The sequence below is a fragment of the Chiloscyllium plagiosum genome, chromosome 20 (assembly GCF_004010195.1).
Source record: "Chiloscyllium plagiosum isolate BGI_BamShark_2017 chromosome 20, ASM401019v2, whole genome shotgun sequence".
NCBI classification, from domain to species: domain Eukaryota; kingdom Metazoa; phylum Chordata; class Chondrichthyes; order Orectolobiformes; family Hemiscylliidae; genus Chiloscyllium; species Chiloscyllium plagiosum.
This window is the reverse complement of record NC_057729.1, coordinates 13,845,687-13,861,868: the sequence shown is the minus strand read 5'-3', so window position 1 is coordinate 13,861,868 and position 16,182 is coordinate 13,845,687. Positions and strand designations below refer to the sequence as shown.

General features: G+C 36.0%; 1 protein-coding gene across 1 annotated transcript in view; it reads right to left on the bottom strand.

Moving 5' to 3' along the window:
• Window positions 1–5,898: 5,898 nt before the first annotated feature.
• cbln4 (cerebellin 4 precursor) overlaps window positions 5,899–16,182 on the bottom strand; it is a 148,805-nt gene continuing 138,521 nt past the window's right edge. The window contains exon 3 of the mRNA XM_043710210.1: window positions 5,899–15,521. Within this exon, the coding sequence (XP_043566145.1) occupies window positions 15,324–15,521 (198 nt within the window). The 3' untranslated portion in view covers window positions 5,899–15,323. The remainder of the gene's footprint in view (window positions 15,522–16,182) is intronic.

Sequence of the window (16,182 nt, the reverse complement as noted above, 5' to 3'; positions counted from 1 at the left end):
ACTCTAACGATATGCCCACCATCAGTGTCAGGCTCACCGGTCTATAGTTCCCTGGTTTTTCCTTACTATCTTTCTTAAATAGTGGCAACACATTAGCCAACCTTGAGTCTTCTGGCACCTCACCTGCGGCTAACGATGATACAATATCTCAGCAAAGGGCAACCAAACGATTAAGTAAACTTCAATGGTTGCAAAGAACACAATTGTTAATGTTCTTTGCTATCCGGATATCCATTCCAATTTAAGACTTAGGCAAATAAGGAATTGTAACTTGAAAATAGTAAAATGCCAAGAGGGCAGAATTGGTCACCTGGTATACCTTGCCAGCCTGGCTTTTGACCTAAGCAGATATCTGTACGTAATTTGATGACTTTGAATTTATGTTAAATGTAATTAAGAATTACAATATTTACATTGATATTCAAGATAATTACCTGAAACATACCTCAGCTAATTATTTTGACTAAGTAGGTCTGAGCAATTGGAAGAAAAAATAATACTTCAATGATACCATTATTCTGGTGAATTAGTATTAAAAATGATTCCATATATAATCATGCAACTTTTCCATACTATCTTCAATTGAATAGAATATATGAAAATTGAAGAATTACAACATAATAGGAAATTTAATATTGGATTTTAAATTAAACATTGCTAAATTGATGAGGAAATAAAGAATAACCTTCCAGCTGAATTCTTAATTACTTATCAAACATTTTTAAAAATGAAACATTGAAACCATTCTTAAGGATAGTGGAATCAAGGGTTACGGGGATAAGGCAGGGTCAGGATACTGATTGAGGATGATCAGCCATGATCATAATGAATGGTGGTGCTGGCTCGAAGGGCAGACTGGCCTACAGCTGCACTTATTGTCTATTATCCATTGTCTATTCTGAGGAAGTATTTCTATAGGAGAAAGTGAGGACTGCAGATGCTGGAGACCAGAGTTGAAAAATGTGGTGCCGGAAAAACACAGCAGGCCAAGCAGCACCCAAGGAGCAGGAGAATCGACTTATCGGGCATAAGTCCTTCTTCAGTATTTCTATAGTTTATTTTAGTTATACTAACAATATTCAGTTGACAACGATTATGTCTGATGCTCCCATTCTCACTGCTGCGCAATTCTTAAATCACTGCAATTCTGAAAATAGACCATCCCTTGACCATTGAGGATGTGGTATCTAAATACATCTGTTACCATCTTTTCTCCAATTGTCCTACTTCATTTAAAAAGTTGGATGGAACTGAGAAGAAACAGCTTCACCCAAACAAAGATAGTTTTCAAGGCAAACATAATTATAATGGGTATGACAGGTTCGGAAAGGGGAAAGTGACACATATAAAAAGCTGATAAATATAACAAAGTGTTTTACCTCATGGAATCAATTTAGGTAAAGGGGCAGTACAGAGAGATCTGTGTGTTCTTGTACACCAGTCAATGAAGGTAAGCATGCAGGTGCAGCAGGTAGTGAAGAAGGCTAATAGCATGCTGGCCTTCATAACAAGAGGGATTGAGTATAGAAGCAAAGAGGTTCTTCTGCAGCTGTACATGGCCCTGGTGAGACTACACCTGGAATAATGTGTGCAGTTCTGGTCTCCAAATTTGAGGAAAGACATTCTGGCTATTGAGGGAGTGCAGTGTAGGTTCACGAGGTCAATTTCTGGAATGCGGGATTGCCTTACACTGAAAGACTGGGCGACTGGGCTTGTATACCCTTGAGTTAGAAGACTGAGAGAGGATATGATTGAGACATATAAGATTATTAAAGGATTGGAACTCTGGAGGCAGGAAACATGTTTCCGCTGATGGGTGAGTGGAGCCAGAGGACACAGCTTAAAAATACGGGGTAGACCATTTAGGACAGAGATGAGGAGAAACTTCTTCACCCAGAGAGTGGTGGTTATGTGGAATGCTCTGTCCCAGAGGGCGGTGGAGGCCCAGTCTCTGGATTCATTTAAGAAAGAGTTGGATAGAGGTCTCAAGGATTGTGGAATCAAGGGTTATGGAGATAAGGCAGGAACAGGATACTGATTAAGGATGATCAGCCATGATCATATTGAATGGTGGTGCAGGCTCGAAGGGCAGAATGGCCTACTCCTGCACCTATTGTCTATTGTCTAATCTGCATATACAAAATCTAGATATGATCTGATCAATCAAATAAATTTTATACCAGTTTATTGTCTAATACTTTTATAAGGAAACCTTTAAGGACCTACCAGCTAATTAATTATGAATGTAATATTCAGTTTAAAATAGGTTGCCCCAGAAAAGTTATAAGCCCTATTTTCAGACTCAGCTACAACTAATCAATATTCAAATTGATTTGAAGTTTTCTTCATTTCTATTTATTTTCAATGCTTGAACCATTATGTGTGAAAATGATCAAGCATTATCACATTTTTCATTAATTTCTGCTGATTTGCAAATCCAGTACTACAGTTCCAGTATGTGGACAAGTATGTAAATCAGATGTTCTTGTCGCACATGTTTAATCCCATACAATTTGGGCCGTGTGACCAGAGCAGCTTCAGATTTATACTGGCCCTTGTTCCAATTCAGATTTCTTTGAGTTGATCAGGTTGAGCAGAGCATATTGACCAAATTTCAAATGGGCGACCTCAGGCTCTCCAGTTTTGACGTCACCCCAATTTAGACTTTTTTGACATGTTGCCATGGTTAACTAAACAATATGGTGTTGCATGGAAAGGTAACAAATCACTCTTTTGTTTGCATGCAGATCTAAGTTAGGTCATTTGGGTTGTTATATTATGTATGTTTTTCACTCTTCTTTACACTAGCTCTTACAGGCAAATCATGTCTCCATAAAACTGCAAAAATATCTTCACTGGTTTTAATAGCTGCTCTGTAAGGGTTTTAGGAATCTGGAGACATCTTGCAATGAAGTCATGGATGTACTCTCCATTCAATATAAATAGCACAGTCTGGGCAGAGTTAGTTAGATTGAACGTAGATATAGTTCATGATTTGGTGTCTTCACAATTATTAAAATTTGAGCCTGGCTTTCCTCATACGGTGGAAAGGACGATGGATGAGGACTTGCCATCTGAGGTAGTTTGGGCTGTTTGAGCCTGGCTATACCAGACTACCATGTATAATTGCATTTAGCATGAATATGCAATAAGTGGAGTTCTAAATTTGTCTAATTCTGCAATCAGTTCTTGGTTGTGCCTTCTTCTCAACCAGTCTGTCTTGAACTCGACTTTCAGATGTGGGGAATAGAACCACAAGATATAAGAACATTCAGGCAGCTTTCAGCAACATTGCAAGGTAAATGAAAACAAATCCTGTCTACACATTTCTTTGGCAACTGTATCAATCCTTTACTGACATAAAAGCTTCTTTCACTTTATAAAAACTATGGACATCCTCAACCTTGACAGTAATTCTCATCATCCACAATAACACACTCCTCTACCTGAACTATTTCTTGACATTAACATCTTTTGCACAAATATACACAAGATATCACCAGGTTTTCTGAAGAGAATTGCATACTACAAAGTTACTCAGTTGTTATCCTGTACATGATTCAAACAACATCATATAGTGAGATACTAACACTAGCATAGCTGATTGGTGGAAATCACTAATTCTGGAAAAGAGGTCAGATCAAGGTCCTGGTTCCCAAATAAAGTCATTCAGCATTTTTAAGCATTTTAGTAACACTATTCCTTTATTTGCGCCAGATCATCCAAGTTATAGCTATCCTGACTATCTTTATTCAAATATATGGTGTCAATAAGAGCACACATAGGGAGACAGCGCCATCTGGCTTGCCAGGTAATCTTGATTTTTGATCCAGATGGACACACACAAAGTATTTTCTTCTCCTCCAGTTTTTGTTCCAGGTCTATGCATCTTTATATTCAATAATATTGTTCCATCATCTAAACAATTCAAAAACAATGACTCACTTTCTAGATTGCAATTCATTTCATAAATAAATAAATAAAGTGTTCCTTAAATTTGGTTTAGCTCAAAGTTTACTTATCTTTTTAACTTGGTAAGATAGGGTTAAAGCTGCTCTCTCTGCAATGGAAGTCCAGCTTTTCTGATCCACTGTGAACTCATTTCGCCCTCCCTGCAGCTTTTAACCCTGGTATTTTTCTCAATCACCAGAACAATTCTTTTAAGAATGTTGAGATTGGTATCAGTTTTAAATGTCCCTGTTTTACAGTAAAGCATGATTAGTTTGGAAAATTATATTTCCAACTGGAGAAAGGTCATTTTATCTTACTCCTCATGAATAGACTCTGCTAGAAAATGAACCTTTTAGTGCATTATGATCACTTGATTTCAGGATGTAACAGGCCATTGTACCAAGATTATTGCTAGCATTTATTTGTATTCACTTAAAGTTAAAAAATGTATTCAGAAATATCTCACTAAATTAGCTATGAAAAGCTACATCTTCCATCTGGCCATTTGAGGTATTTCTGTTGTTCTTCAATATACAGATGGAATATAGCTTTTGCTTGCTAATTTTATGAGATCTTAGTGAACATTTCACTTTTATTGTGTGTGCTTTTCCAGTTCATCTCTTAATACAAACTCATAATGTGCCACCAAAATGATATGTTACCATTATACATAATCTGGAGTTATTTCAGGCAAATCAAGCAATAACATGAATTCCCCAATTGGCCAGATGGAGGATGCTAGTCTCCAAATATTTTGTGATTTACACTAAAATAATGTAGAGTTTAACACAAACAAAAGCCTCGCACATTCTAATTATCATAATTAAAAACAAATATCGGTGCCATAATGGGAACATATGCAGTGGCATTTAAGTTATAAACATTGGAGAGAATTAAACATGATCCATCTGCAAAAAGTGTGATAATGTATCATGCACTAAAACTAGTGAAAGAAATTGCAGAAAGCAATAAACGTGTATCAATCAAATGCAAGGGTGTGATCTATATAAAAGAACCACAACAGATAAACAACAAAATCTACATTCACAATCAAAGTGTTGATAATGTATTTTTAAAAGTATGACTTTGTAACTGTATCATTGATTATGCTTTGTATTTAAATAATTGAAGCATGGCTTTAAAACTTGATTTGGATAGATTTATGTTATTTTGAACAAATCCATTCTGCACCAATGAAACAAAACGCCTGCTGGCACATAACTCCACTGGTGCAAACAAATTGTTGCCACTACTCAATTGTGCACCTGCAAAGGAAAAAATAATGTACTTATTTACTGACGTTCACTCTCTCCGCTTGTTCAGTGCTACAACCAATGAATCTGATGATATCAACAGATCCCACAGGCACCAAATCAATCAAAATTTGAACTGTTTTTGGTGTTCAATGATAGACAATTGTTGGACAGGGCACTCGGAGTTTCTTTGTCTCCTTCAAAGCGAACAAAAATTTTTACATCCACCTTCACAGGGAGGTACATCTTCAATTTAAAAACTTATTTGTAAGATGACACCTTTGAGAAGTAGCATTACCCTGAGTCCTACATGGAAACGCTGAACCTAAATTATGTGCTGAGCTTCGTGCTGGGCCTGGAACATGTACCTGCTGATTTAAAGCAAGAGTGCTGTCAACTTGGCAAATCTGATGCATTGGTAAGCCATCCCATACTTGAGAAACATTTTCCTGTTCATCCAGAACTGTTTCAAGAATTATTCCATAATTTTATTTTTATAGATTAGGGGAAGATTTTGTATCATGAAACATTACCTTTAAATTGAAGCAGGAGCACAATGTTTCTCAATATAATCAGCATTCTGATCTAAACATAAAGAATTTAATAATCAAATTCTTGTATCAATTTTGCACACTTTAGTCACTGAGATTGCCAACAGTTAAATATTACGAGACCAATCCATCTTTAACCATATATATTTTTATTTACTGTTAAGCAAGCTAAAAAACATTATGCACCGGATATGTAATAAACAGACAAATTAGGATACACCATGAGTATCAGAAGACTTATAAAACTAACATTGCAGTTGATATATATTGTACAATTCTCAAATGATAATGGTACATTTTCACTGTGAATAGATGTGATGCTTCACTGCTGTGAAAAGTGAAACAAGGACTGAGAACCACATCATTTCAAGAATTAGATTCAAATTCAGGACAGTAACAAAGAAGGTCTCAGCATTCTAATCTCTATTAAAAGTTTGAAATGATATATTTTTTAAATTGGTCTCAATCCACATTCCCATCTGCCGCACATTCTTAGCAAATACTTTTAACATTTAAAATTTAAGCACAATTATTTTTAAAGTAACAATTGCAGTGAATTATCCTTTAATAATATCTTTTACGTGTTGCATTGCAAAACGTCTTTAAAAAGTGTATCAAAAATGCCATACCAATGATCATACATAACAGCATTCTTTCATGCAGAATAAAGATCTGAAGTCACTCACACCTGTGGTGATTGTAAATTACAGGTCTTACACACTTAAGGAAGAACTGGCACATTAACCTCCACTTATTTCATAGATAAACACATCTGATTTGGAGAAATTCTCCATCTGTCATGTCAGACATTTCATTTACTTATCTTGTGATTATAATTGAACAGTGGTAACAACTTTGAATAAGTAATAGCATTGGAATGGCAGCTGTTGACAGTATTGATGTTTAAACAGAGAGGTGCAGTTTTATCTGTCATAATTGTACATTGTAGCCAGGTTAAAACAAACGGTCAGGGGTTGGTGTTGGCAAGATCATTTAATGACCATTAAGATTAGTTTGATTTTTGAGTTTGGCAAGTGGTACAAAGTGGTTAGCACTTAACAGCACTCAGCAGGGTTAAACATTCTGGCAAACCAAAGGAAAAAATTATCACCTGGAAATGAGTTATATTTCAGAGATTTTTAACATGGTTCTCAGCTTTAAGCTTGGAGGATACATTTTTGTACTGGTAAAATCAAATTAGGCTGTTCTGATGCAGATACTAACTGCCATGCTGAACTCCAGACTATGCTCCATTATTAACCCAAAGGATGGACAAAGGCTATATCACTTTAAACAAAGAAGTATTGACATTGTAGGAAGCTTGAGATAGACCGATCAAGTGACAGATTAAAAACAGAGACAAGCTTGCAATTTAAAGCTCTCTTTTATACCTGATCCATTTTTTCATTTCAGTAGATCATTGTTAAAACAAAAGCAATAGAGCATCTGCCAGGGAATTGCTTTCTTGCACTGAGCTGGTGAAACTGTTAATGGGTTTGTGTCAGACCTGAGTAGCAATTAGACTGGAACTACTTTTCATTCTAAGTGTTATCACACTTGACCGAGATCTTTGGACTGTTATGCAAGTAATGGTAAGTCAGAAGGTATTCATCATTTGGACTTGCAACAGGAAGATAACAATAATTTCACATGATTTTTGGGTGGGTTTAACACTTTGCACCCAAGGTTAATAGGTTTATACATAACAAGAAACACAACCCAATGCAGTTTGCCAATCTTACTGATGACACTGATGTGGAACTGTCATTTTCAACCAAAGGCTTTTCAAAACTTAAATAGATACATTAATAGTTTTATGTTAAGCTGCTAAAGGCAGTAGATAGAAGTCACAATGCTGAAAGTATTCCCACAACATTATCCTAGAATGCTTCATAGAAGTGTAATTAAGTATAAGTTCCTACATTGTTGAAGCTCCACTTCCACAATTGGAACAAAGTAGGCTGTATAGCCTCTCAATCCTGTTGCGTCATTTAATTACCATAAACCATGGGCAATTTCTACCTTAACTGTATCCAGCCATTTTGGTACCATAAACCTTTCACTTTTGCTAAAATTGTTTAAAACATTTATCAATTTTACTTTTGAAATTCCCAATAAATTTGATCTTAATTGCTGTTTGACAAACGTTTCAGGTTTCCACCTCCCCTTTGTGACTTAGTATTGTGAACGCAATCAATGATCTACCACTATTATTAAGATTTCTGCCCTCTCATTCAGAATTCCCCACTAAGCAAAATAATTTCCCTTTACTTATCCAACTCCTTTAATCATCTTGAACAATAAGATTAAACCATCCATCAGCCTTCTATACACAAGAGAATTCAAGTTTTATTTATGCAAACAGTTCTTCTGTGCACCACTTTTAGTACACTTAATATTTGATATTTAACTTCTTTGCAGGTATTTCTATTGACCAAAACTTATTCAAATTGGACGGCAAAACAGTGTGAAGTTGCCATCAGCATTTAGTAAATTATTACAATAATATGAAAACAAACTGTCTGAAACAACAAAGAAAATATTTTTAAAATTAGCAATCTGTTTGGCTAGGCATTGTCAAGCCTTTAGGCAGAAACAAGTCAAGACATTTAAGGAAAAATACCTGCTTATTAAATGAGCCCAATCTTTATTCATATTTAATAAAAGTAATGTAAAGCAAAATGAAAAGAAATGGATTCGCAGTTTAACTCAGAAATATGGGCAGGCAGGCAGCATACATTAACCTCATGCATCAAAATGTAATCACAGAGGACCTCCCCCATTCTGTCCAATCTTTTATTTCTACATCAACCATAAATAAGCAATTACTTTTCTTTTTTTATTCCAATTTCTCATTAAGGGGAAGGATGATGCTAAAGAACATTTTTTTTGAAGATAGTTTCATTCAACAGCACGTTTCATGTCAACAATTTCTTGTCATACCTAAGAATTCTGAGCCAACTTCAGCGGAGTTGGAGAAGAGGGCAGTGATTTTCTGGGAACTTGATAGTCAAGATATTGGCAGCCTGTCCTTGGAGTGTGTCCAATGCTATAGGCAAGATGTCTAAACTGTTCTCTAACTTTTCTCAGCAAGCTGCAAGCAGCCAAACAGATACCTTAATAATATGGTAGGAGGTAAATTATACAACACAGAAGTTAAATACTCAATGGAATGGGTTCATGCTGAAGTCTAGGATTCACATGAACCTTTTCACACTTTGTAAATATCATCCAAATTACCAAATACTGGTTTCATATCTCTCTTTGCATATTCAAAGGCAAATGATTTTGACTTCCTTTTCCCTTCTTTCTTTTAAGGCAGCATTAATTTGCTTTCTTCACCATTTTAAAGGCTGTCCTAGTACTATATCCATTCAAAGCTGAAGAATCAGATTAGGAAGTATGGTCTATGCCTCTTCCCGCTATGAAAATGAACCTTTATTGCTTTGAAGGCGTAAACTGTAAGGGCAATTTCCTACCATTTGAGTAGGTCTCTGCTCAGCATTTCTAAATTCAAATTGAATGATGGCATTCAGAAATAGAATTCAAATAACTTGATGTGTGAATACCTTTAAGTTCCAACACTCAATGCCTCTTTCTTTTGTGATTTGCAACTTCAGAGATTTCCAAGGATTGTCATGATTTCAACCATGGATCTCTAGTCAACATGGAGATGGGATTGTTGATTAAAAAAGCCATTTACTGGCATTTTTAACAACAATGGCCCTGCTTCCACATGCTGGAAGGAATTTCATCTCCTTGCTTGCAGCAGACTGGGAACGGGGACTCAGGGCAGAAGGGAAGGCATGAAACGGAATATCTATCACCTTCCTAATACCTTGCAATGCACTCAGGGTTACCAAAAGCTGTAAAGGATCTTTCCACACAGAGACCAACTGAGGGCTTAAGTGGCAAAATGAACCCACTTAAAGGCCTCATCTCATCATTGCTTATACTCTGTCAATGTTTGGAAGGGGTTGGTTGAGAATGGGAGTTAAGCCACATGGGAAGACTGGCAGCATCCCTGTAGGATCAGCGGGTGGGCAGTCCTGATCACATATGCTGGGGTCCATGCATGGACACTAGCAGCAAGGAACCACCCTGTCAGACAGCACAACTCCTTTTCCTTCAACAAAGACCCACACTGCACCTCCTATCATGACCTGCCTGACTGGCCCCAACAAGTGCAATACTCTTATCTCCATTCTAGGGTCTGCTCTCTTGTTGGTGTTTCCAGATCGCTGCAATGTTAATAATGGCCATTGGTCTTAGTTGCTGGAGCTGTAAGAGGTGCCAGTTCTCTGAATGCTAGTCGTTCTTAAAAGTGGGATTTGTACACTTAGAGAAACAGAAGCCTGAACTGCCTAGTAACGTGTCAGAGCTTCTGGAGATGGCCATACTGGGTTTCAGGGTCACCACTGTAGTCACTAAATTCAGTCCATATTCTTTTTACTTTAGATAGGGTATGATTACACAAAAGGACAAGGCAACAATGGTGGTAAAGAATACAAATCAAGCTGTATTCTCAATTCTGATTAAGTTCTGCACTTGGCTTGGAGTGAAAGACAGCCCAAAAGGATTAAAAATGTTCTCAGGAGACTGTTCATTAGAAGGATCCTTTAACAAGTTTCAACAGTTCCACAGTTATCTCCACCTAAACAGATATGGACAGAAAATGTTATCTATCTTTTTTAGACACATTATTGAAAACGTAATTGAATTTTTTATAGATCCAAAAAGAAACAGAGATAATTTGTTTTTTTCAAATTCCAAATGTCATATTCTATGAATATTTCAGTACTGTTTTCAAGTACGACCCGCACACAGACATATTACTTATTAGAATCCTTTGTAAGAATATCTCTGAGAGCTACACAATATGAATACCACAGCTCCAAAGGAACTGGAGGACAGGCATCATCAGAGCCATCTCCCACAAAGATACCATGAGCCACAAACATGTTGGTCTATTCAAAATTTTATTGGGGGTAAGATGTTTTATATAACTTGCATGCTTGAAAGACAAAATTGTGTGCCAAAGGGCCTCATTGCTTCCGAGGTTAGCATAGCAAATTCTTATTTTACAGCAACTTCACACATGCTGATGTTGGCTAAGGATAAGAATGGTTTGGCCTCTGATGGTCAAATAGTCTTCCAAAAAGCAATCGGCTAAATTACTCATTGAATACGGTACTGAAAGTTAATTAACTCCCATGGATCTCTACCTGCTCCCTCAGTAATGGGACTGCATATTCAGGAAGAGTGGAAAAATTGACAACATGTTTGTTGTTTAAAAAGGGGACAGCATAAGTAATGTATCTGACATCCTGGGCTACTGGATAATGGTGATTCAGTTGGCAGTCAAAGTGAGTCAACTGTGAGAATTTGATGATGTAGTTTCTTTAAAACAAAGCATTGAGAATTTGTATTTCCATCTAAATTTTTGTGTGCTTTGAACACATTGCACAGTTGCAAACCATCTACAGGTCCTACCTATCATGTTGATTTATAAGGCCAACTATCCCTACATGTACTTTAGGTAAGAATGGGACAATACCAAAACAGAGAAACATGCCAAAAGGGAAATAGCTCAGGTAGGAGGAGTTAGAAAGAGATGATAAAAGGATTATAGAAGAAAGACTGGGGAATAAGAACAGCAATATACCATATATACAGACACACATTTGGACCTAAGGGTCTGTTTCCGTCCTGTATATCTCTATAGCTCTGTATAGAAATTTGTGTGTTAGTTAAAAAAGAAATATGCATGGATGCAGCTTATCCATTATTTATTTGTATTATTTTAAATATATATATATATATGTCAATCAATGCATTGTTGGTCTAACATGAGAAGATATTCTGTCACACAAGTACCTCCGCATCGATCTATAGTGGTAACGATTAATTTTAAGAAGATTTATTTCAAACATCACAAATGTCTCTAAACTCAGACTTGTATCAAGTAGAATTGAAATAAATTGGCTTCTGATAATTTCCAGTCTTGTGTGATTCTCAGAATTTGAGAAGAAAAATAGAAAACCCCTACAATTTTAGACAAATTGGTAGGATTGTGTAGTGAATAATTGATTGAGTTATATTACGAATATTAAATAATCTTTAACGAAAACCCTGTTCCCTATCAGAATCAAAGTAGGGCCACTTACTGTGTAATATTAGACAGAGGTTTGGTTAAGAGTTCTTAGCCATGTTATGGAATTGAATAAGTTTGTCTGGTTGATAGTAGCATGGAAGAAATCTTTTCATTTGCCTTTATTAAATGAACTTTATCCTGAATTGAGCAATAATTGATGTGTATCTGCTAATAATGGATACAAACTTGAAAATATTTACCATTCAATCTGATCAACTCTATTTCTTCAGTACTGCATATTACACACGCAGGCACACACTGAGTTTGGCTGTTATACTATTCCAAATCTTTCCGTAAGCTTTGTGACAGCAAACTATATTGATTTACAGAAAAGTCACAGGCTAATTTAAACAGCAATGTATTTTCTTAAAAGACCACTATTACTGTCAGAATATACAAGTAGCATTTTCTCACAACAGTGGTGGCACTGTAATAATATTGTCAAGGCTTTAAGTTAAAAGACAGCTCAGCAAAGAGGTGAGACAAATGCTGAATGTCTCTTCTTTTGTAATGCTTTTTAAAAATTCTTATTAAAATGGGGAATGATATCACTTGAAGTTTGAACTTACCTTCACCTCACCACCCCTCACCAAATCTATTTATTTCCATAAATAACAGGATCAGAAATTAGGAGGAAACAATAAAATAGTGAGAAATCATTCTTTCTCTTGACCTAGCCCATGGAGACCAGGAAATAATTAGTCAATCTCAACTTGGGTGACAGTGGTGGCACTTTGATAAGTCACTTCATTAGAGACCAGAACAAAAGATCCATGGTGCCCCCATGCATTTTCCAGAACTATCAATTGACCTGAACAGACACGCAAGCATCTAGTGGTTAGGAAAAAACTGCTGACCTTTAGAGTTTCATAGTCTGTCACAGGGGCTGTATTTGCAAATTTAAAGTAGGAATTGGATAACTATATGACAAGTCAGTCAACAACTATGGGGCATGAACAACTCTGGTCAAGACATGAGGAAAAATTGGTAAAGTAAAGCGAAAGAATCCACTATCTTTCCATTTCTATTCTTACTTTCTGTGAGAGCCAGGTCTCTCAAAGACCAATTGTGGAAATGTTAAATCACGAATGCAACTATCAAAAACATCTCAGTGGATGGCTTGACCACAATATCCTTTGTCATTAAGTTGATTGTGAAACTGAATCATGAGTTGAATACATGTATAATTTAGAGTGCTGTCCGAAATCATATACACCATTTTATATTATTTTATTTTCACTGCTTTCCAGACTACCACCAAAAATGTTCAGTCACAGGAAGATTGCTTCCTGAACATTGGAATTCTATTGACATGAACTTGTACTCCATAAAATCAATTTAGTTCATTGTCATATATACTTGAATCAAAAAGCCTTTATTCATAGAAACTATGCCTGCAAATACAGTGAGGCTTATCAAAGTAAGACACTAAATACCCATGAGAAAATGTCACTTGTACACATTTTGTTAAATCATGAGGACACTTGGAAGGCTTGACTTTTTAACCACACCAAACAATATTTGTTTTAAGTTCTTTTCTACAATAGAGTGGAATTCTACACAAATGTATGGAAATGATGCTTTAACTGTGGAAAATTGTCAGGGCTGTCATATTTAAGTAAAGCTACTTCATAGACACATAGGTCACTTTATGATGCAACCATTACACATGTCACCTTGAGCAATGTTATTTTGTTTATTATTCAATAAGGCAAAAGTAGTTCCAAAAATGAAACTAATTCTCTCATGAGCCTTATCAACCAGCAGCATGTGGCAAGAGTTTTTTAAATTTTATTCCCTCAGCTTCAAGTTTGCAATTCCAGTGGTTAATAAACTGAGTTTTCAATAGGTCTGCTGTCATAATGGTTTTCCTATAATACACCCAAACTGGATGTCTTCTATAAAAGAAAGTATTAACTCCAACCACAATTTTAGAATATAAATAATAGATTATTTGAGTTAATATATTTTCAGCACAGACTTTAATGAGTATATTCATATCCCGGAACTTCAACACTGATTGTTGCAGTTTTCTTATCAAAGTTTGGTTGATTGTTCAGGAATGTTACATTGTAAAGTATGGCTTATACTTGATGTGAGACAGCAATTAACTCATTCCTGTTAAATTTAGAGGTGCAAACTGTGTAAGACATGTTGATCTCAGTTACAATATTTTGCTTGATGTTCATTTGGCTGGAAACAGATCAGATTGGAAGTAATGTTAGGTGGATGTTTCAACAAAATTTTTGAATTCAACTCTCCGGCTAAGTCAGCTTTGAAACTGTTGGTACTCCATTATTAAGATAGTCAATGTCTATATTCCAAACCCATGCCACAAATTTCAGCTCAGTGAGACAGAGATAATAACATTAAATTAAAATAAACTTCAAGTAAAATATGTATGGAATCTAACAGCATTCTTGTAGCTTTGATAAGAATTTGGTCAATTGCCTAGTTATTAATAGCAGATGGATTATGAACTGAAGCAAAGGTGAAATGATTACAGGTTTGAGACAGAGTGAACACTTTCCCAAGTGTTAGTTTGGTGGTTCGCTGTTCCACAAATGGGGTTAGGTGTCGGAAACAATGCCAGCAGCTGGGGCTAGTTTTCAGAATGACGTCGCCATCCAACTAAATTGTTATGAAATCAGTTTTGATTATACAGCACCCTGAAGGCAGCACAACATCACCATTAGCCCATGAAAGCTCATTTCATTGAAAAATTATTCCATTAAAAATGAAAAGTGTGTTCAGGTAAAGTGCATTGCAAACCTAAAGCAACACCTTGTTTTAAATATTAAAGGTAAATAATGACAAAGCAGAATTGTACATATAAGTCTATGTATTTTAAGGCAATGTAAGCAAATGAAGCATGGTAATGAACTTACATACATATCCCAAATCCACCATTATACTATGGTAAACCAGGTTTTTTTTCCTCCTTTGAATGGTGTATTAATAATGCAACTTTAATTTAAGCCATTATTAAATGCATCTAACCTCATTGACAGGCTTTTTAAAGGCAAAACATATTTGTGAATGTACACAGATGTATCCAGTCCAGACATTTTGTCACTAATTTTGCAGGCAAACTGTTCCATCTTAACGTCAACTGCAGTTAGGGTGTCTTCCTCTCATTTATGATTTTCCACTTTATGTCCTTTCTCATTTGTGCAGATTAGCTAAGATGTTGTAAACTTTTCTTTCCCTCCAGAAGTCTTTAAAGCGGTTCAAATAAACCAGACAATTCACATCCACTGAGAGTATTTGTATCATACGACCAAGTATAGTCCAGATTAATATTTGGGACAAATGATCCACACTTTTTAAATGATCTTCAAAACCAACACATAGGACAATCAGTTTATAATCAAGAAAATTATGCATGTTGATTCAAAGATATTTTGTTGGGATTTACAGAGGGAAAACCAAGAAACCAGAAAATGTTGAATATTGCCATCCGCCAACCAGGTTACCTTTCTCCAGTTTCAGGTATGCTTTGTCTTCTTTATCTAAATAGAGCAGGACTCCATTAGTGGCAGCTTCACGAGTCACATCCTTGTCCCCAGCAAAAGCAGAAATTACTGGTTTACCATTAAGCATAAGATTGACCTATGATTAAAAAAGAAACATTTGTTATATTAAAAATTGCAAGATCAGTTATTACTACAAGCAAGATTCAGCCAAAGGGTATAACAAGTTGCTATAAGGAACCATTCATTGTACAACTCAACAATTCAAGAGGTGAACTCCACCTGAGGCAGATCCAATTCCAAAGCAACAAACATGTACTTTACAAATGGACTCATCAAACTTGTGTTAATATTTATACTAAATGCTTTTCCTTTCAAAGGATCCTGAACCAAACAACTTTATTTTTTTTTGCTCTGGTGCATCTCAGGAGTAGACTCTCTTTAATTTGCTTCCCCCCTCAGAGTAGCCTGGAGCTTTGGGGAATGAGCATGAATCAGGCAAGAAAGTGTGAGAATAAGAGACTATTCCCTTCCAGATCCTCGCCAATTAACTTCCTTTTATTCATTTACAGGATGAGGGTGTCTCTGGCTCAGCCAGCGATTTTTGCCGATCCATAATTGCCCAGAGGGCAGTTAAGAGTCCACCATATTGCTGTGGGCCTGGAGTCACATGTAGGCCAGACCAGGTAACGATGGCAGTTTCCTTCCCTAAAGGATACTAGTGAACCAGACGGGTTTTTCCCTGACAATCAGCAATGGATTCATGATTATCATTCGACTCTTAATTTCAGATTTTTATC